The 21,489-nt window shown below is 33.7% G+C and overlaps 1 protein-coding gene and 1 long non-coding RNA gene across 3 annotated transcripts in view; one reads left to right on the forward strand and one right to left on the reverse strand.

The window, feature by feature from the left end:
* Positions 1-549: 549 nt before the first annotated feature.
* On the forward strand, positions 550-20,651 carry LOC131164792 (uncharacterized). The gene is made up of 3 exons (XR_009139349.1): positions 550-748; positions 8,303-8,447; positions 20,344-20,651. It is a non-coding gene; the product is annotated as an uncharacterized LOC131164792 (long non-coding RNA).
* The window catches only part of LOC131164791 (sterol 3-beta-glucosyltransferase UGT80B1), a 122,989-nt gene continuing 109,233 nt past the window's right edge, over positions 7,734-21,489 (reverse strand). For both annotated transcript variants that reach the window (XM_058122241.1, XM_058122242.1), the window contains 2 exons: positions 17,804-18,025; positions 7,734-8,113 (listed from right to left, as the gene is read on the reverse strand). In XM_058122241.1, coding sequence (XP_057978224.1) covers positions 8,045-8,113; positions 17,804-18,025 — 291 coding nt within the window. In that variant the 3' untranslated portion in view covers positions 7,734-8,044. The remainder of the gene's footprint in view (positions 8,114-17,803; positions 18,026-21,489) is intronic.

The raw sequence follows: 21,489 nt of genomic DNA on the forward strand, positions 1-21,489 counted from the left end.
TGGAAAAAAAAGGATTCATATGGCCAATCCAACCTAGTGGGACTTAAGGCTTGGTTTGTTGTTGTTGTACTATATAAGTATACACACATACACACAAATCACTTCTCCCCCTTTTTGTTATAAGCAAAAAGTAAATAGGGAGTCCAAAAGCAAATAAAAGTGAAATTGTTTAATTATAAATCTACCCATATTTTTCCAAGATGAGATTTCTTAATTAATTAAAGAATAGGATATAGTAATAGATGAAGCAAAATTAATTAAGACTTCTTCATCTTTCCCTAAACTATTTTGTGTTCAATTTAAAATTGGGGTGTCCAATTTCACTTTTCGAGGATTGAATGGCTTTAATTGAATTAATTATGAAGTTATCCTTAACTTGGTTTAATTTTTTTCCATGGGAGGGAAGAAAACTTTTTACCGAATGCCTTTATAGGACAAAGAAGGGATTTCCTTATTCCAAAAGGGCATATTTAGAAATTGGGGTGGGGATTAGGGCAACACTCCTCACTTCCTTTCCTCTATAAAAAGGAAGTAAGAGGAGGAATGAAAGGGGACACACATTGAATTGAAAGTTCACACGTTCAATTTAAGAGGCAAACATTTTCCAAGGAAAGCTTTGTGCAAAGGGAAGGAAAAAGAGAAGGAGAACAAAGGGAAAACTTTATTGAAGAGAAGAAAATCAAGCTTGAAGAAGGGAATCAAAGTTTTCTTTAGGTCTTGAAATATTCAATCTTTCAAGAAGAACAAGGTACATCTAACGCTCTCTTAGTATGCTTAGATAAATGATTTGAAAATATCTTGGATTGGATATGCTAATGTTGAGATATTTATTGTTTTCTTCATGCATGAATCAGATGTTTGATCTTGAGTGATTTAGTCTTAAAGTTTCAATTTTTGTGACATAATTAAATGAAAGCTATCTAGGGCATGCATTTGATATATCATGCCATGAATTAATTGAAGCATGGGTTATGCAATAAATGACTTAAAATTTGGTTTTTTGTCACACTAAAAGACTATGGATTGGATCTACATTTGTGAGATATATAACCACAAAAAAAGAGAAATAGAGAGAAAAAGAGTAAAATAGAGAGGATAAGAGAGAATAGAGGGAAGGATGTCCTAGGGCTATTTTCGCATGCATAGTTGGTCTAAGAAGATCTAGGGAGCTTAAATGGGGTCAGAATGACTTAATCTTAAAGTTAGAAGGCTAAAACACCTTGTTGAATGCAAATACACATAATCGTCACCATTATCGTCGGCGACAGTCAACTTGGACAGGGGAGAGAGTTGTGCAAAGGTTTGACCTTTTTTTTTTCTTTTTTCTTTTTTTTTTTTAATCACAAAATGGTCATTAGTGCTAAAGGTGTCAAACAGGAACGGAGGAGGTTTTTCTAGTGTTAGAGCTACCCGGATAGAGGTCTGCAATGTCTAGAGTTTCAGTGTCTTCTCTAACGAGATGCTAGAGATTTGCATGGAGGTCCATCCAAAAATTATAAAAAAGTAGGGAAAATAATTTTTTTTTTTTTTTAGGAGCAATTCAGGTTTTTTTTTTATTTTCTATTTATTTTACATTTTCTTCAACTTAGGTTCTTTTAATTAGAAAATTTTTATTTTAAATTATTTTAATTTGTTTAGTTCAATAAATTACTATAGCTAGGAGAATTCCTTTTAGGGTTTATAATTTATTTAAGGTTTTTTGGTTAATTTTTACTTGATATACCTTATCTATTTAAATTTTATTTCATTTTAGTGGTTCTGAATTGGTTAAAAATCCAAAAAAGGCAAAATTTTAGACAAAATACCCAAAAAAATTATTTCTTTTTCTATTAATTTATTTGAATTTTAGGACTGTTTGGTCTTAAGAGTGACTTTAAGTTTGGCTCAAAGTGTAAAAAATATAAGAAATGGTGAATTTTAAAGCTAATGGCCATTACATGTTGTGCATAAAATTATTTATTTATGAGAATGGAATATTAATGATGAGCTTGAGTTCATTTAGTTTGTCTGGGAGAGGCATTGGTATGTTTTGATCAAATGATATGTATTCTTGCTCAAGTCATTTAGTGTTGCTAAATGAGTTGTTTCATGTACATATGGTGTCTTTAGATTCGTGGCATGATGAGCTTTTAGACTTTATTTGAGTTGTGAATAGATGAAATGAAAGAAAAAGGAAGAACTCTAATTAATGAATACAATGCTGAAATCTGTAAGTAACATGATAATGTTCTTTTTGAAATTCTCGAGGTAAGAGAAACCTTACAACTTTGACAAGATACTGGACGATTGTAAGGTGGGACAATATCTAAAGAGAGGTAAGCTAATTAAATTGGAAGGATTAAATGCTTTTTTTTTTATTAATGCTTGAAAATTGTGACGTTGTCATGGTCCCGTTTGAAACAAGGGTGTGTAGGGGCGCTGGTACCTACCCTTTACATAAATGTACTCCTAAATTTGAGCTTTGGTATGCAAATCATAGACTATTGGTTCTTTGGATCTTAGGAGTAGCTAGTGAACCTTAAAATTGATCGTAAATGAATTTGGTGTTCTAACATAACCTAGGATGAAGTAGGATAGTGGTTCATTGATGGTAGACCATGAAAAATAGGTATAAGATTTGTGCATAAAGGGTGAGAACCTAGGTATAAGATTTGGGCAGTATAGTGACAAGTGTGTGAACTAGAGCAGGATGAAAATCAAATGGATGGCATGCCGTAATTATACAATATATATACACATGACATGACATAATCATATAGCATACACAGACATATCCTAAACAATCATACTTATAACGCAAAGCATGAAAACACCACAACAACAAATATACTTGAAGGGTGGCTTGACTCTCATTAGTCACTATTAGAGTCATTAAGCTATCGATACTAGACCCGAGTGGCCCGTTTATAGCCAACAAGTTTGGTGGCTATTTTGAAAAACAAGTTAAATATAAAACCAAGCCATCAATTTTCTATTTCACTCTTATTTTCTAAAAATGAGTCACCATTTTATTTTATTTTTATTTTATTTTTGAAAAAGTAAAAATAAAGGAAAACCTTTTTAAATAGTTGACTTTAGGAGTACCTTTTTTTTGTATAAGAAAGATTACCCATTAATTCCTTAAACAAGGAATTAATTGGTTAGTAACGTTCCAAGAATGGTTTCCATGCTTACATTATGTTTCACTTTAAAAGATTTAATTTTTTGAAATTGGATTCTTAAAAACTTTTGAAAAAACAAATGAGAGAAGGCATAGACCAATTGACCACCCCTGGAAATTCACTCGATAGTGCATTGCATTCGGGTAAGGCCGGTCAACCGTCTTTTAATGGCCGATCAGCCTCCCAATAATGGGTGGTTAACCATTTGCAACATGCCGCTACACCTTTTTTAGTTTTTCAAAAAAAAAAATATGTGATTAATCTAACCCTTTGAAAAGTCTTTCACAAGGTTTGTGTAGAAACCTATGCCCTATGAAGATCTTATTAATTTATTTTCCTTTTCAAATTGCAAAAGTAAAAAATGAAACATGCAAAGACACAAAATTGAAAGAAAAAGACTTTTGATTTTTTATGTTATGGCAACTTCTTTATAAAATAGACTACCTAAATACCCTCCAAAAGAGGGATCGAGTCATTTGTAGTTCCCAAAACATTACTAAATTTTGAATTAAAAAAATTTTGGGTTTATTTTTAAAAGTCTTGAATTTTGAATATGATTTTTTTAGGAAAAACCCTCTAAACTTACATAGCCTTAAAATCACTATTTTTTTTTTAGAAAAAAAAATCCCATTTTTCTACCCTAATGTTGCATCATGTGTGATTGTCTTCAAAAAGGATTTATTCTCTAAAAAACTAATTTTTCTTTTTTTTTTTTTGGTAGGAGAACCATAAGCCTGCCTTGAAAATATTAGAATTCAAAGAATGTATTGTTATGAGAAAGTGTCCAAAAACTGCATTATGAATATTCACTTTAGCAAAGTATTTCTAAATGAAAATGATTCTTTGAGAAAATTGATTTTTTTTTTTTTGTTTGTTTATAAAGTAAAAAACCATAAAACTACTGCAAACAATAATTTAGAAAATTCATCCAAACCATCCATAGATCATACAATCATTAAAATATAGAAAAATTTAGAACAAAAGTCTAGCCAAAGTAGGCCTTAAGGGCTGGTCGACTGTTTACAGGCAACTAGCTAGTCGGTCACCCCATCTATGCCTATCAACTGCCTGCATTTCATTTTTAAAGCTTCACATGTTTCATGCTTGTTTTTATGAAACCAACATATTAATATACTCTACACTAAATTCTAGATGACATGTCTATATAAAAAAATGGACAGACATAAGTGAGAGAAAAGGTGGAATAAACAAACTCATTCGGTAATTGACTTCTTTTCAAAAAAAAAAAAAAAGTAACATTAAAAATCAATTTTACTTTGAAACATGCATGATTCTCTTCATCATAATAGAGAACGTATCATTCTAAACACAAGTTAACACTCAAAACATTACAATAACAATGCATTCTTGGAATTCCAAAGAAACGGTGTAGAAAGACTGAGCTAAACACGAAGTCAATGTATGTATAGTGGGAAAAAAAAAACATTCACAAGAGAAGGGAATAATGGATGAGAAGCAAAAGATATGAAAGAATATGTAGTCTCCCAAAAATCAAAGTGTAGAGTAAGAAATGCATGAATCCCTATTTCCTCATGCAAAAACTCTTCTTTTCCCCCACTACTGCATGCTAAAAACTGCCCCTACATGGTCTATTTATACGCCATGCAAAGAGAGAGAGAAAAAGAGTTAGAATTTTGAATTTAGAGATTCAAAATTCAAACTACCAATAACCACCTACATAAATTATATATATAAAAAAAAAAGAACCACCAACATCCTAACTCGTCGCAAGACACGTGACAATGGTAAGACACATGGCCCAGACAAAACAATCAGCCAATCAAAATAAAGATATTCAAATTTTAAATTTTATCTAAACTAGTGAATCATCCTTGAAGGGTCGGTTGGGTGCCTGCAAGTTGACACCGTGCCTGCAAGTTGACACCATTCTCTTTGCGCGTGTGTGAAAGAAAAGTAGGAAAGAGGACTCGTCGACCACCCATAAGTGGCCAGTTGACCATGTTGTATAAGTTTCATTTTTTTTCCTTATTTTATCTTGATTTTTAATTTGTTCAGTTGTGTTATTGTTTGTTTGATTAAAAATGACTATTGACAACTTTAACATTACAGCTAAAAGCTGATAGAATTGTTAGGTGATAACTCACATCTACATAGAAAAGAATTGGTGGTAATATCAATCTTTTCACACTACACCCCCACAAAGTTTAAACCATAACTCACATTCACATCATATCAGTTTTCTTTTTTTCTTTTTTTAATCATTGTTCCCTTTCTTTGCTAAAATAGAGGAAGCTAAAGAGGGTGATTAAAATGAAAGGGAACAATGATTAAAAAAAGAAAAAAAAAAAAAAGGAAGAATAACAAAAGAAAATGTACTCAAAGGAGAGTAGGTTGGAGAGTTACTACAACGAAAGGACACCATAGGGAATGTATGCACCAAGGAATTCTTCAAAGTGAGTATTTGCAACTTAGATGCAAAAATTAAGGGAAAATGAAAGAAAGAGTGAAGTAAAAGCCTAATTTCTTTCAATACCAAAATCAATGTTTTCTAGGATTAGAATTGGAGTCAAGGACTCAAATCTCTTCATATTCACAAACTTATCCCAACATGATGGATGCTTCACATACAAGTGCCATGCACTCCATGCACTTGTATTGACGTGGAAAATTTATTTCAATACGACATTCAAGATTTGGGAAGAATGTTACTTGACACCAATTTACTTGACATTGATTTTTGAATACCGAAATATAAAAATCACACAAAGAACTTACTCCTACACTTAGTTCCTAAGGTTTCATATAAAGACATTAACCACCCCTAAGGTTTTAAAATTCCTATAGATCACACTTGATATTTGACTTTTGGGATACTTAGATCCTCAAAACCCTTATCTTTTTACAAAATACAAAGGGAAGTTGTGTCTTTTTAACAAATCTTAGAAGCGGTTGTGAAATTCTTGAAACCGTGAGAAAGGTCCTTGTGATTTTTGAAATTTTAGAGAAAAACGGTGTCTTTTGCCCTAATTATTAATTATTCAAAGTCATTCCACAACAAAAATGCAGATTATTGCTCACGTTGTAATGTTATAAACTAAAAATTTTGATTTATGAGTATTTACAGATTATTCTATAAACAACTTATTTTTTGCCATTGTGCACATCTAAATCAATTTTTTTCATGGGTTACAATACAAATTGATCACAAAGACGCATTTTTGAGTTTGTATGAAGCCTCAAAAGATTTTTCGTAGGTGAAAATGAAGCAATTAATACCCTAGCTCGATCATAACTCGCAAAGACTTGGTCGTTTCAAACCCCACTTATAGAAAAGTTTTTTTTTTTTTGGAAAAAATATTAATCTGAAAAATGTTTATTTAAAAAAGTACCTTTTTGGGAAAAATATATTGAACAAGTACTTATTAAGGAATCCTAGATTACTTATCATAAAGTACTTTTTTAAGAAAAAAAAAAAAGCATTCAAAAAAGAAATTTTTGAAATAAATATTTATTTCAGTATAAACGAAACACTACTTAAATTAATGAAAACTATAAAAAGAAGGTAAACCACCAAGCCAACTAAAAGCAGCAGCCACTTGTATGTGAAATTTTGAAGGTATTTCCTTTTTTCTTTTTTGGATTAAGAATGCCTATAGAGCATATTATATGCCAAAGATTTTTTTAAAAAAATTTGGACTGAAAACATACATTAAATATTGCTTTTTAATTTCCTCAATCATTTTTCCCCAAATTGTTTTAACATAGTAAGCTCATCATATTTGTAGTAACTATTGTTGAGGATTTCCATGGACTATGTCATCATGATTTATGAAATAATGAATGTGTATGGATGTTATTTTTATAGATTCTTCTAATTTAATTAAATTTGTAACTTAGGATTTATCTAAATAACTCTTACCTTCTTATGTCCAAATGTTTGTCTCTTTGAATTGTTTTAAATTTTTTATTACTTAGGTTACCTTTTGTTCGTGGAATTGATATTCCTTTGAATAAGATGAATGATATATGATAAAACAGAAAAATTAGACAAAACTAATAGCTAGTAATATATTATTTACCAATTCATTCAACATATGATAAGAAAGAAATAGGCATTCTTAGAGTAAGATTTTAAAATGATTATTCCTAACATATTCTATGCATAAAGTTTTACATTATTATTTACTTTACAGTAACATTTTATTTCAAATAATTAAGCAAAAAAGTCTCTCGTAAGAATCTCTCTCGTAAGAGCTCCAATGTATTCCTCTTGTTCTTGTTGTAAACCTTTTGTGTAATGAAATTTCTCTAAGTGTGCTCTTATTACATTTTGTTCCCTTCTTCCACATATTACTCACGATCCTACTTTGAGTGCACATTTGGTATCAGAGCCATCGGAGCCTCCATCACTCCTTGAGTAATGGATGTCTGTGCCCACAACAGAGGTAATTGTCCTAAACCTAAACCCAACCCAGTATGCTCTGTGGTTGCCACATTTAGTGTGGATCCTCCACATGTTAAAGGAATAAATAGTACAAAGAATTAAGTTAGGAATGAAACCCTTTCTTTCCAATCCTCAGTAAAGCTGTGTTTGGAAACATTGATTTTAGATATTAAATTTAAAATTTATATAAAATATAATACAATTTTGACCTGTGTTTCAGTAGATATAAAGTTTTGAATTTTCTTAACACCAAAAATAAAAAATAAAAAAGCTGTCCTCACTATGCCCATCCGGTATAAAAGAGTGAAAAAAACATAAGAGGGGTCATGAGAAGCAGGAGTTATAATGCAAACTTACCGCAGTGTAAGAACATAGAATCTAGTGGGTTAGCTATGGAAGCATAGTAATGCCGCACCTCCTGGTCGTAGCAAATTCTGAGATGGGAATAGCACCAAGTCTAACGCGAATCAGAGCTGGAACGGCACACTTCTTCCTTGAGGATATTTACTGCTTCTTCGATTCCATCCTGAAGATCAAATCAATAATATTCAGGTTTCCACAGCGACACAACTGGTCATGCTTAAACCACGAAACTAATAAACTCTGCGAGCATTTCCAGAAATATATATATATATCTTGATTTTAGTTAATTATCAATCCACTGTCTGTTGTGCTTCTCCCTGTAATTTCAATTGGCTATTATGGCATCAATTAGGCGAGAGGCAAAAGAGGACACGACCACAAGAAACATGGCAAAACCTGAAGGTATAGGACCCAGCATGACAGAAATCAAAGACGACGTCAACGTTCATTCAAGATATGATAGGCTTTTGGTGATTTGTGATTCCCAGCAATGATGGGTATGTGATGTTCAGGTGCTTTCTCAATACTAATCCATGGTTTAATCTTTAATTATTTTAACCACCTGGACTGGATATTATTCTTTTACAGCTTGCACTTACTCAGCTGTGAACATTATTTTTCATGTTTATTTTTTACTTTTAAAAAAAAATTATAAAAATATCAAGTTATTTTCTAATTTTCCAATTTTCATATTAAAAGCATATGAATAAAGGAGTTTGTTGTGCAAAGTATGTGCAGCAGAAACTACAAATCGAATCAGAACATGCAATGTAGCAACCAACGATGAACAATACGTAAAAAATCATTTACAAAGAGAATAAAGGAAAACAAATAATCAAAAACACAAGAATTTACATGATTCGACAATATGCCTACGCGCACGGGAGCAAACGACTGATTTTCACTATCAATTCGTCAAAGCTTACATCAAAGGTTACAAATATTGATTATATACTAACCCTGTACGTACAGGATGCTTAAAAACTATCTAAAATACTGGTGTAGTAAATTCCGGAGAAAAATCCTCCAAAACCCACAATCTACTAGTTTTCCAGATTCAAAATCCATGTTTAGCGTCAAACAAAATCGTCAACAGTTTCAGCCAACCGTCGACGGTTTAATACCAAAGTTGTTTCCTACAGATTGAAACCGGGTCATCTCCCAAGGGTGAACCATCGACCAAACAGTAGACGTTTTCTTCCTGCAGCTCAGCTTCCTTATTTTTTACTTTACCATGCTTTCCCGGTGCATGCATTCCACTCAATATGAGTCATATATCCAACAGAGTTTATTTAATTCTATGAAGTAGCTTCTTTTTCTTTTTCTTTTTCTTTTTTGTAAACTTCAAAATATTTACAGAAAAATATTACTTTGTTTCCAATTTTCCAAATAAAAATTATTCAAGATAGTAGGTGAAATCTTTATTTTGGGACTTGAATTTAAATTTTTGTTGATTTGAAAGAAAATACATAAACTATACAAATCAAAGCCCAAGATCTGAATTTCATACTCTCATATATAACTTAAGAGTTAAAAATCAAGAAAATGATAAAAACAAAAAATAAAAAAGAAAGATATTTTCCAACTTTCCTCTATAAATTTTTTTAAAAAAATTGAAAAACAAGATGACATTTTCATAATTATTTGAAAAATTAAAAATATAAAACTAGAACTATTTCACAAGCAAATGTGTCAATATCCTTTATTATTGTTCATTTATTTCAAACAAAAGTTATAAAATTGAAAAAGTAATTGACTAATTTATAAAAATCAAAAATTACTTTTCACAACTAAATGGACTCTAAAGTTTCATATTGCCCATGACACATTAGATAGAAACATTAGACAGAAACAGGACATACATGAGATCATTGGGCCTAACAAAAAATCTTAATAGTGCAGGACATGTGCAACATCACACCACGTGGTGCTTCGCGCTAGTGTACAAACACATGGGCTTACATGTTTCTCTCTCTTTCTTTCTCATTTAATAAATTCACAAATATCAACCCTTCAATTGTAACTAGGAAGCATATGAAAGTCCTGACATAATCTTTTTGTTCTTTTAGAACAATACTGCAACTATTCTTTAATGTCATGGTCATTCGTTAATTAAAAAATAATAATAATAAGTTGGTAAGGTGTAAAAGCCATCGAATTGTCACATCAGGCAAGATATGCCACGTTGACTTGCCCAAGGACCACACCATTCAAGTCAGGATAACTACCAATCTCGTTACCAGTAATGAAAACTCCAACTTATTACTTGGTACACTCTTTGTGATGAAACTATTAAAAGAATAAATTTCATGAAGAACAAGACAGTGCAATATGGATCACCTTCACAAATGAAAAACGGCCACACCATTCAAGTTGAGATGACTACCATTCTTGTTGCTAGTAATGAAAACTCCAACCTATTAGTTGGTACATCCTTCGTGATGAAACTATTAATGGAATAAATTTCGTGAAGAATAAGACAATGCAATGTGGATCACTTTCACGAATGAGAATGATAACTAACAAGGCAAGTGAACAATCTGATCCTCTTGTGCCTATTACACATCAAGACAATGTCGTGGTGGAAGTTGCAAGTGCCAATGAACTAACCGTCTCACAAAGTCCACATTTTGAGGGCTAAAAGTGGCCAAAAGAGGTTGGTGCATCTTTACAGCCACATTGCTGGCCATCTTAACATGCATCTCTAATACATTAAATCTCTAAGTATTAGTGCATGACATGGCTCTTTTACTAGTGCCTCACATAATCCAAGGTTTGAAGGCAGTAGAATCACAAATCATTTAACCAAGCTCTGATACCAACTACCACAAGTCGAGCATTTAACTCCTTGTGAAGGGCCATGTAGGACTGGTTGTAGCACCATAGCTTCACTAGTGAACCGAAAGCAAATCGTGATTTCAGCACATGAACAAATGCACAACCACCAAATACAAAGTAAGTAGAAGCAATAAGTAAAAAGTGAAAGCAAATAAGAGTCACATAGTAAATTGTAAAGCAACAAATACATTTTTACACCTCCATAAGCAACATGTTTAGCAATGGAGGCAAGTAAGCTAAATATGTTAAGGATAGCTTGTGAGTTTTGTAATGATTGATGAACCATCACCCTTCCCTAAAGAGCATTTTACACTATTCTAACTCTTAACACGTGAAAACATCAAGCTAGATGAGGAGTCGTGATCCCCTTTTTTACTAAGCCATTATTTTTTATAAACAAAGGATTGTATTAAAAGAGAGAAGAATGTACATCAGAAAATTAGAAAAAGAAAGGAAAAGAAAAAAAAAAAATAGGAAGAATAAGAAACCCTCACTTTACATTAATAAAAACTAGTTACAAAGAATGCAACCTAAACAAAAGAACTAAACTCAATGTAATAGGGCCAACTAATCCCTCTGCAAGTCTTCCAAAGAAACACGATGAAAAAAACAAAACATTTGCTGAAACACACAGCAACGCAATATATACCACTATATTCCAAAGCAAATTGTTAGTAGTAACCATACCTTTGAATATTATAGCATTCCTTTCCAACCAAACATACCAAATAATAGCCACAGAGAAGCAACACCATAGACCTTTCCTATCCTTTCCTTTACCAGAACCCCTAAAGTTATGGTATAAAAGGCCTTCAAATTGTATGGACAAAGTCAATTTTCACCAAATATACCAAATAATTTATTCCAAATAGCCAACGTGAAAGGGCAATAAAGGAATGTGCACAAATCTCTTCACTCCTCATGTAAAGGACACAAATGTTGGGGGGGGGGGGGGGGGTGGTTAAGGCCTTATTAGGTCTTCTCATCTGAAGAAAATCATCAATATTAATTCTTCCAGTATCGTAGTCTAAATGAAAGCTTTTATTTTTTAGGGAGCTTTAGCTTTCCAAATCAAAGGATACAAAGCAAAAGGATCCACAGTAAAAATCGCAAGTCAAGTGGGTGAAAATATTTACAAGAGAACTCCTCAGAAGGATCTAAACTCCAAACCCCTATTATCACTCCCCAAATGAACATGAAAAGAATCAAGCAACCTGGTCAAAAGAACCATCTCATTAATCTCTCTCTAATTTAGATTTCTCCTCAAATGTAAGTTCCAAGAATGCCCATCTTTTTGCAAAAGAAGAAAAGCAGAAATCAAGGAGTCATAAAGTTTTGATAAACAAAATAGACGAGGGAAAGTAGTACCCAAAGGTATCTCTCCACCTAATAATCCTCCCAAAAGTGAATACACTCCCCATTACCCACTATATAATGCACTTAAGGAAATAATCATAAATCTAGGATACAAACTTCCAAGGAATCAAATAAGTGATGTTACTTCCCACTTTAGCATCCCACCTATTTTGTAGCATTCCAGTTTTATTGTGAGTTACCTTATGCTACAGAGAATTGGGTTCTAAAGGAAAGCAGTATAACCATTTACCCACCCAAGAAATGTTTTAGGACCAAGTTACCAAGACCCAAGGCTCCCTCCTTTTTAGGCCAACAAACAGTCTTTCAACCTACAAGATGATCTCTACTACCCTCTCCCCCACTACACCATAAGAAATCCCTCATTTATTTCTTAAGCCTCCTTACTAATCTCACAACAATTCTAAAAAGAGAAAGGTAATACAAAACAATCGAAGATATACAAGCATGGATAACAATAATATGACTCCCTTAAGTGAAGAATGCTCCTTCCACCCATCTAGTTTGCTAGCCACTCGCTCAAAAACAAGGTCCCAAAAAGATTCCACATTGGGGCTACCATCAAGAGGGGCACTTAAATAAGTAAAGGCCAAATCAAAATGGCACAACCAGCTAGTCTAGCAAAAGAATCCCCGTTAATACCCAGAACCACCAGACCACTCTTAAAGAAATTAATTTTCAGCCAAGGCACTTTCTCAAACACGTGTAAGATGTCAACTATGATAGTAAAGAGAAAGGGAGAACGAGGATCTCCCTGCCTTGGACACTTGGATGCATGAAAACAAGACTTCGCCCAATCGTTTACTAAGACAAAATATCTCACAAAAGAAAGACACCCTTTAATCTATTTCTTCCACCTCAGGCTGAAACCTTTTCTAGCCCTCATCTTGTCCAAGAAGCTCCAGCTTTCCCTATCATAAGCTTTCTCAAAATCCAATTTCAACACAAGATCCCACTTATTCCTATGAATAGCATCTTCAACCACTTCATTAGCTATCGAGGTAGCATCTAGGATCTGTTTGTTACCTATAAAAGCACTTCGTCTACGAGACATAGTGTCCTTCAAAACAGTAGCCAACCTCTTCGATAACACCTTAGCCAAAATTTTATAGATACAAGCTACCAAGCTAATAGGTCTAAAGTCCTTGACTTTAATTGCGCCATCTTTTTCAGGGACCAAGGTAATAAAAGTGGAATTCAAACTCCTCCCCAACACTCCATTGTGAAAGAATTCAAGAAAAACTTTGAGTAAGTCAACTTCAAAGGTTCCAAACTATCTTGAAAGAGAGGGATTGTAAAACCATTTGACCTAGGAGCCTTTTCTCTATCCATCTCAAAAATTGAGATTTTAATCTCCTCTTCCTCACAACGTCTCGCTAGCCAAGTATCTTTATTAATTGATATAGGACACCAATCCAGCCCCTTAATCATTATTCTACCCTCCCTCATCCTCCTCTAAAAAGAGATTCTTGTAAAATTTAGGCCAACAATGCGATTAGGATTCCTAATAACCTCTCCACTATTATTCTCAATTTCTTTAATAAAGTTCCTTCTTCTCCTACTAGTCGCCATCCTATGGAAAAGCCTAGAATTACAATCCCTATTCTCGATCCAATTCTTTCTATATTTTTGTCACCAACTCATCTCTTCTTTAAAAAGAAATTGTTCAAACTCATTAGATAATCGGACTCAACTACCCATAATGTCCTCAAAAAAAGGTCCCTACTCAGCCAATCTATCAATCGCACCCAGTTCCTCAAGAATTTTTTTTTTCTAGACCGAACATCAGCAGAAGTCTCTTCATTCCAGGTTCTAAACTTCTTTCACATATCTTAATCTTTTCATTAAAAAAAAACCTTCCCAACCTTCCATAGTGCACTCACCCCGCCAATTCCTAACCAAGCTTTGAAAATCTGGACAAGTCAAACCATATGTTTTCAAATCTAAACAGAGTAGGGCCCCACTTAATATGATTAGTTCAAGAACCAAAGGGCAATGATCAGAAATCACTCTAGGGAGTACTTCTTGAGTACGGGGTGGGAAAAAATCTTCTCATTCAGGGGTAAACAAACCTATCAATCCTAGTAGCCATTGTCCTATTGCCATCTGCAAATAAACTGGGCATTTGAGAGAGGAATATCCCTCAAATCAAACTCCCTAATCAAAGTATCAAAACCCTCATGCTTGAGGTGATTATAGAACCTCCAAACTTCTCATTAGTGAACCTAATAACAATAAAATCACCCCCAAAACACCAATAAGGAGAAAACATTCCAAAAATTGTAGCAAATTCATCCCAAAAGATGCCCCTTAACTGAGGGTTACTCAGTCCATAGAGGAAGGTAAACCACCATCAGCCCTTACCTTCGACATCTAAATGAACAGAAGTGGAAAAAGAACCAATGAGAATATACAATTTTCTTGCAAATATGGTGTCCTAAATTATCACAATACCCCCCCCAAGGAACATGTGGATGCTAAATAGACACAATCCTTGAATTTAGAGGCCCCAAATGCTCCTAACAAGAAAACCATCCACTACCTCTAATTTAGACTCTTGAAGCATAACTAGGTCTAGGGCTACCTTAACAATGATACCCTTAATCTGACAATGTTTACTAGGGCATGCACAAAACCTTAAATATTCCAACTCAAAATCTTCATTCTACCACTTTACTACCGCTAATTCTCTTAAGCTTCCCCACTTCACAGTTACTGGTAGAGGCTAATATCTGTAATTCTTTTTTCCATTCTCTTCTTTTTCCTTTCATAGGTTCTAGGGCACAACAACCTTAATAGTCAAGCCTAAAGAATTAAAAAAAGAGTAACCCAATTTGTTTATAAGCTCCTGTGGGTCTTGGCTATCCCTCTCATCTTCCAATGGATCAAGGGTTAATGTCTCTCCTACATAATGGCAAGAACGGTAATTCATTTCAATTAGGTCAGCCACCGGAGTAGGAAGGTTACCTTGCTGGATTTAATTAACTCATTGCAAGTTTCAGAATTTATAGGCCTAGAAAGGTCGGGAACAAAAAGAATTATCCATCAAAGTATTAGCAACCAAAGCTTCCTCATCAAAAAGATTCCTTGAACCTATAGAAAAGCTTGAAAAAATCTTACCACATTGATCAAAAAAGGTAGACCTATTCTAATTCCCTATATCCTTGAAAAAAGCCTCTTGCTTTGGATTTTAATTTCGATCTTCATCCAGACTTACTTTTAGTTCCTCAGCAGCCTCTGAATTTTCCACACTTTCATTTGAGATGGAATCAGACATCCCCATATTCCTAAATCTATTCCAGCAGCAAGTTGTCATCACCTTCATACCAATCTTCCAATTTAGTATCAAAATCAAGAAGACTACATCTTTGTGTATAGACTCTGAATTCTTTACTTTGATTCCCTGCCCATCCCCATAGCTTATGTTCTTGTATTTTCCACAAATTTCTCTAAGGATCTAACCTTCTTTGTAAAATCTTCTTTATTTGCATGAATTGAGTATTCTTCTGAAACCTTGATAACTTCACTTCTGGTCTGTTGAAAAAAGGACTAACAACATATTTCCCTTTCATGTTTTTCAGTACTTTCTAAGATTCCTCTTATTCTTCTTGTAATTCTTTCATATTGGGATGCATGGAGCTACCTTCACAAGTTTCTCCGCCCTCCTTGACTTCTTAAGCATCTCCAACTCTCTCTTTGATATCTCTCGCAGCTTCAGGAACCCATGTGATTTTGTCTCCCCAAAAGGCAGTGAATCCAAGCCCCCATCATTCAAAAATGGCTCTTAATAGTATCTTGAGTTTTCAGTTAAGTTGAGCTTCATTTTTTCCACCCAGACTAAACCTACTATGTCAGTCCATTTTTACTTTCTTGGGCCTACTAGATATACAAGCTTTAGAGTGAGTAAGTCCTCCAAGCCCAAAATTCATAATGTAAAAATTTGTTTCCACTTCAATCACCTTTAGCCCAACTTTCAAAGCAGCAACCTTAGGAGGATTTTTTTTTTTTTTTGAAAAATACTCACTTTTCAAACTTGATGACCTTCCTGTGAATCTAGCAACCTTACAAGGAATTTTTCTTTTTTAAATTTGAAATAGATTTGGACCTGGATACTGCCTGAAAATCTCTCCCTCCCAAATCCACACTTTTCAAACTCAAACACTTTCCTGTGAAACCAGCAGCCCTAGGGGGAAATTTTAAAAATTTTGAAACAAATTTGGAGTATTGTGTCACGAGCTGATTCAGGACATACTCAAAAGGATAAAACTTACATATTATTTACATGTTGGTACAAAACAAGTGATCAGAGGAAACCATAAAGCCCTAAATCAGCTCGTGACACCAAGTGCTGCTTAATAAATTGAAATTAATTTTGTATTTAATTACAATATATTGAATTTTATTTCTTCCACATTTTAAAGTTATATATCGATTTAAATAACCTTTGAAATGCTAACTAACCATCAGAATACTTTTTCTCAACCAACGAAATGGAGCCTAAATGGAGGCACCCTTCAGCAGTGGAAATGGTAATTCCTGAAATTTAGCCAGAACACAACACAACCATCTCCATCGCGTCACATTCGACCAAGTTCATAGTGTCACCCACTACCTTAAATTCAAATTCCATGAGGAAGACGCAGCATGTATGGGAAAAAATCAATCCAAAGGAACATGGTTAGATATTTTCAGAAAAAAGGAGGTGAAGATGATTTAAATATAAAGTATAAACTCCGCATTTGGCTGGCAAGAAGGGCAGAAGGAGTTCTGGAATTGGACAGCAAACATAACCAATGGCATGCGCCATCGATTATGAACTCCTAGGCATTTCGCCCACCAAAAGTATTTTCCAAGGTTTATAACATTACGAGCAGGGTTCTCAAGTAACTATTTAGTGAGAAATTGAATTTGATTTATAATTTTCCTATGTCGATTCCACAATATACATTGGGAAATTTTGGTCTTTGATTCATCTAGCCTTCGAATTTTCTACACCCATGTGCTTCCCTGCACCCATACCCGTCCTTGCTCCCACTTTGTGAATCTATGAACACTAACATGTAAAAGTAGTCAGTTTCATATCTCTACATAACTGAAATCATAAACTGCATCATTTGTACAATCAATTCAAAGTGTTAAACCCAAATTAAAAAAAAAATCCATGCAGAGATCATTCTATGAGAAGAGACAATGCAAGAGAAAAAATCAAAGCCCAGTGGCTCATATTCCACGCTACACAATCTGGACGAGAAAATTTTCATCATGTGTGTAATTTATGTGCATAGCTGGATGCCAGATGGCCTAAGCCCCTCCATGCCACCAGTACCACCAAGACTTGATACTAATAGAAGCAAAGCAGGCGAAACAAAAAGCAAGTTTGTTAAAATTGATGCCTATATGTAGATCATCGTTTGCAAACCTCACCAGTCACCATTGCAACCATTCACATTATTAGCTCTCAGTGAAAGAATGGAGGGACAGGTCACAGAAATATAGAGCAAAAGTAAAACCAAAATTATATCAACTTATGAATGGATGTAAAGGATAATAACGCAGAAATTCTATAGAAGGTTGTGGTACACCAATAAGAGACAGAAAACACATGCATATAGTAGCTAGAACATACAGAAATAAGCATTACCTCAAGAGAAATTATTTCAGCCATTTCTGATGCACGCCCTTTGACATCAGGGGATAGTGCATAATTTATGGCCTTGGATAACAAATATGCTGCTTCACTTATGCTCTTTTCATCCATTTTATCTGGAAGTAAGTGGTCTCTTTTCAGTGGTTCTGGGGCAACTCCAAGCCAAAACATCCTCTCAGCCCAATAGAACTGATCCAGCATAAATGGGCATATAATCTGCAATGCAATATTTAATTGATAGACATACAGAATCACTGGGTCAGAAGTTGGCATAGAATGTCCAATGCATTTAGACAGCATTAAGAGAAAAGGTGAATATCAAATCACATGAGCCAGTTACAGCCTGAGTTGCCAAGCACCCAAAGTAGAAGTTTAAAAATTCAATAAGTCTGCTTTGCTGAAAGAATGCTTAAGGGAAGAACATATGTTACCTACTAATATTATTTTAAAATGGCCTGTAATTGACAGGAAAAGAGGTAAAATAAGGGTGGATCATGACCTTGGTTGGTGCTTGGAAAAATATTCTTCTTTGCAAAAATTTAGGACAAGGAAAATTCAGAATTGGGAAAAATTTTCCTTGGACTCTCTCCTTTTATTTAAAGACAAAATTTTTTGATATTAGGGTTTGTCTTGGTATCATGAGAATAAATGGTGTTATGGCACCAAGGTAGGCACTGCAAAGTAGTCGCTGTGTGATCTAGTGGTCACGGGTTCGAGGTGTGGAAACAGCCACTTGCAAAAATGCAAGGTAAGGTTGTGTACTGAAGACCCATCGTGGTTCCCTCCTTCCCTGGACCCCACTTACAAGGAAGCTTTGTGCACCAAGCTGCCCTTTTTTTAATGGCACCAAGGGATAGCAACTGGACAAAGGTCCACCATTCTAACACCATATCAGCATATCCCAAGCATGGTCTTAAGTGTCCACAAAATTTTTGTAATATCTGCATAAATTTCTGCTTTCCCACCTTTGAAATTGAAATGGTGGTCAATTTACATAAAAATTTCCATGAATGATTCAAAATTTATTGAAATCTCCAAAGCTCGGCTAAATTTTCAGGAGTTTGACTGCAGAACAAAAATCTGTTGAAATTGAAATTTGACATTCCAGAACCCAAAATAAAATTTCTCTTAGTAAATCTTTTTTTTTAATTGAAATTAACGATTGCAATGAGGAGGATGTAAATGAAAATATTGAGACATAAAAAATATAATGCAGAATTGAACTCAAATATTAGCAACAACATTTTATTCACCCTTCTTATGTCTAAATTAGCTATTTTTGCATAGCATGTAATATTTTACTGATTTATGAATACCATTTAATATAATTACTGCATTACATTTATTGCACCATGCACATGACATGTCATTGATGTATTTCAGGGTTTTTGAGTTTCGAACGCCACAGGCGTGAGTATAGAGTTTTTAGCAAGCCTCTCAATAATCAGATAAGGGGAATAAGTTAAGCCAGATAAATTCAGGAATTTTATCAATTAAAGTACAACATGTGTTTATAGGATTTTAGCATATGATTTACTGTATATTACAAAATATGAATTTAGACTACGAAATTTGGATTTTACATCTGAAAATTCAGAAATTCGGGTTACAGGAAAGTTTTACAAATGATATGTATTATTTTTATATAGCAAGAAAATACAGTTTTTCCCATACAGATTATAGTATAAGAGTTTCATTTAAATTGTGTGGCATGAGAAATATCAGATATAGTACAAAGATTTAATACAGAATTTTATACAGCTATCATTGAACCATGATTTACAGTTTTTACAGAACCATGATTATATAGTTTTTTTTTACAGAATCATGATTATACAGCTTTACAGAACCATGATTATACAGATATTATAGAACCATGAAATACAGATATTACTAAATCATGGTGTTACAGATATTATATATGGCTATTTCAGTTATACAGAATCATGGTAAAACAATAATATACAGACATAGTATTATATAGTATCAGATCCCTGATGGACCAAAACAGATTACAGAGCACAGTACTGTAGCTATTATAGTATAGATAGTGCAACCACACATCTCAGATAGAGTGTGGAATGACAATCGATTGTGCCCATAGGAGAGATGCAGAGCTCCCTGGCAGTCAGAATCAGGTTGAGGGGGCCAATCGTACTACAGAGGTTTACAGTTTGACTTAGCAGTAGGCCAGGCAGAGTTAAGTCTAGCCCACGAGCCGCACAACCCGAGCATGCGGGGTTAATTCATGCATACAGTTATCCATTCAGGGAAGCTTTCACAGTTATATAGATAAATGTATAAAGTTTCACAAAGAACAGGAACTATCTATTACAGTTAAAAGTATGTTCAATAGAAAGCTTATTTTAAAAGGCATAGGTGTGAGTTATGATATATTTTACATTGAAATGTTATCACAGTTATAGTTGAATTAATAGTTATATTATTCAAGTAAAACTCATTTACCACACACTGGTTGTAACTTATTAAGTCTTACTGAGAGGTATCTCACCCCAGGATTCCAAACATTTCAGGTGATCCAGAAAGACTTGCGGAGCGAGCTCCGAGATAGAGGGGGCTTTAGTAGTACCCAAGCTACAGGGTAAGTTTTTGAGTTGGGAGTTGTATTTTTGGGTATGCCCCTAGGACATTGTGTTTCTTTTGGGAGATGTATATGTATATTTTGGGAATTACTGAAACTCTGGTATTGTAAATAAGGTTAAAGTATTTTTATGTTTTCCACTGCATAGATGGTGTGTTTTATAAGCAGGTACCCTCAGTCATATTGTTGCAGAATATTTACAGATATATAAAAAGAAAGAGGAAAAAAAAATGGTAATAATTTTGGGGTTGTTACAGCATTAGACGCTGATTGATGATCTGAGGTTGAATCTAATGCAGGGATTTTCTATTACATTTTTCTTACGCAATCTAATCTTGTATCTGATGCATGACTGCATGCATTCTGTACATAGTTTTTCTACACATGATACAAATTTGTTCATCAAACCCATCTAATGGTGTCTAATGAATGATAATGTAGTATACGAGATCCTTCATGCTGTAATTCAATTTAAAATAATTTGTACTTCAGTAAATAATATGAGTTTAGTTTACTAATCTGAATTCTGAACTAAATTTATTGAAGATTTATTGGATATTTCTGTTCATCCAAAATAAGAAATGGTTTGGAAACTTGATTCTTTTCTTTTGAACTTAGTTGAAAGGTTTTTAAATTCAAACATCCAGATTCTCCTTGCTTTATCATTTTCTAAAGATAGCTTGCAAAATTTGGAAGTATTTCAAAAATGAATTAACCTTGATTATCTGGTGATTATTTTGAATCTTTGAATTTGACAAGATTATCTAATTCTCAAATCTCTTGTTTGCTCACTGCTGTCTGAACCACAAGAGCTGACTTTCAGCTCTCTTTGATTTTGATTTTATAATTCAAATTGATTGTGTACTTACGTTCATTTAATCATGTAGACTTCTAATTTGTTCTTGTGAGCTCTATATAAATGTAGGACTACAAATTGATAGTGTACTTGCATTCATTCAATCTTGCAGCGTAAATGTTGTACTACAAGGAGAATAAAATACAAAAATCATTGAGTATTTCCTTTGATAATAAAAGAAGATATATTAGGAAAGATGATGTACAATCATGGTAAGGATAC

This window comes from Malania oleifera, chromosome 9 (genome assembly GCF_029873635.1).
Source record: "Malania oleifera isolate guangnan ecotype guangnan chromosome 9, ASM2987363v1, whole genome shotgun sequence".
NCBI lineage: Eukaryota > Viridiplantae > Streptophyta > Magnoliopsida > Santalales > Ximeniaceae > Malania > Malania oleifera.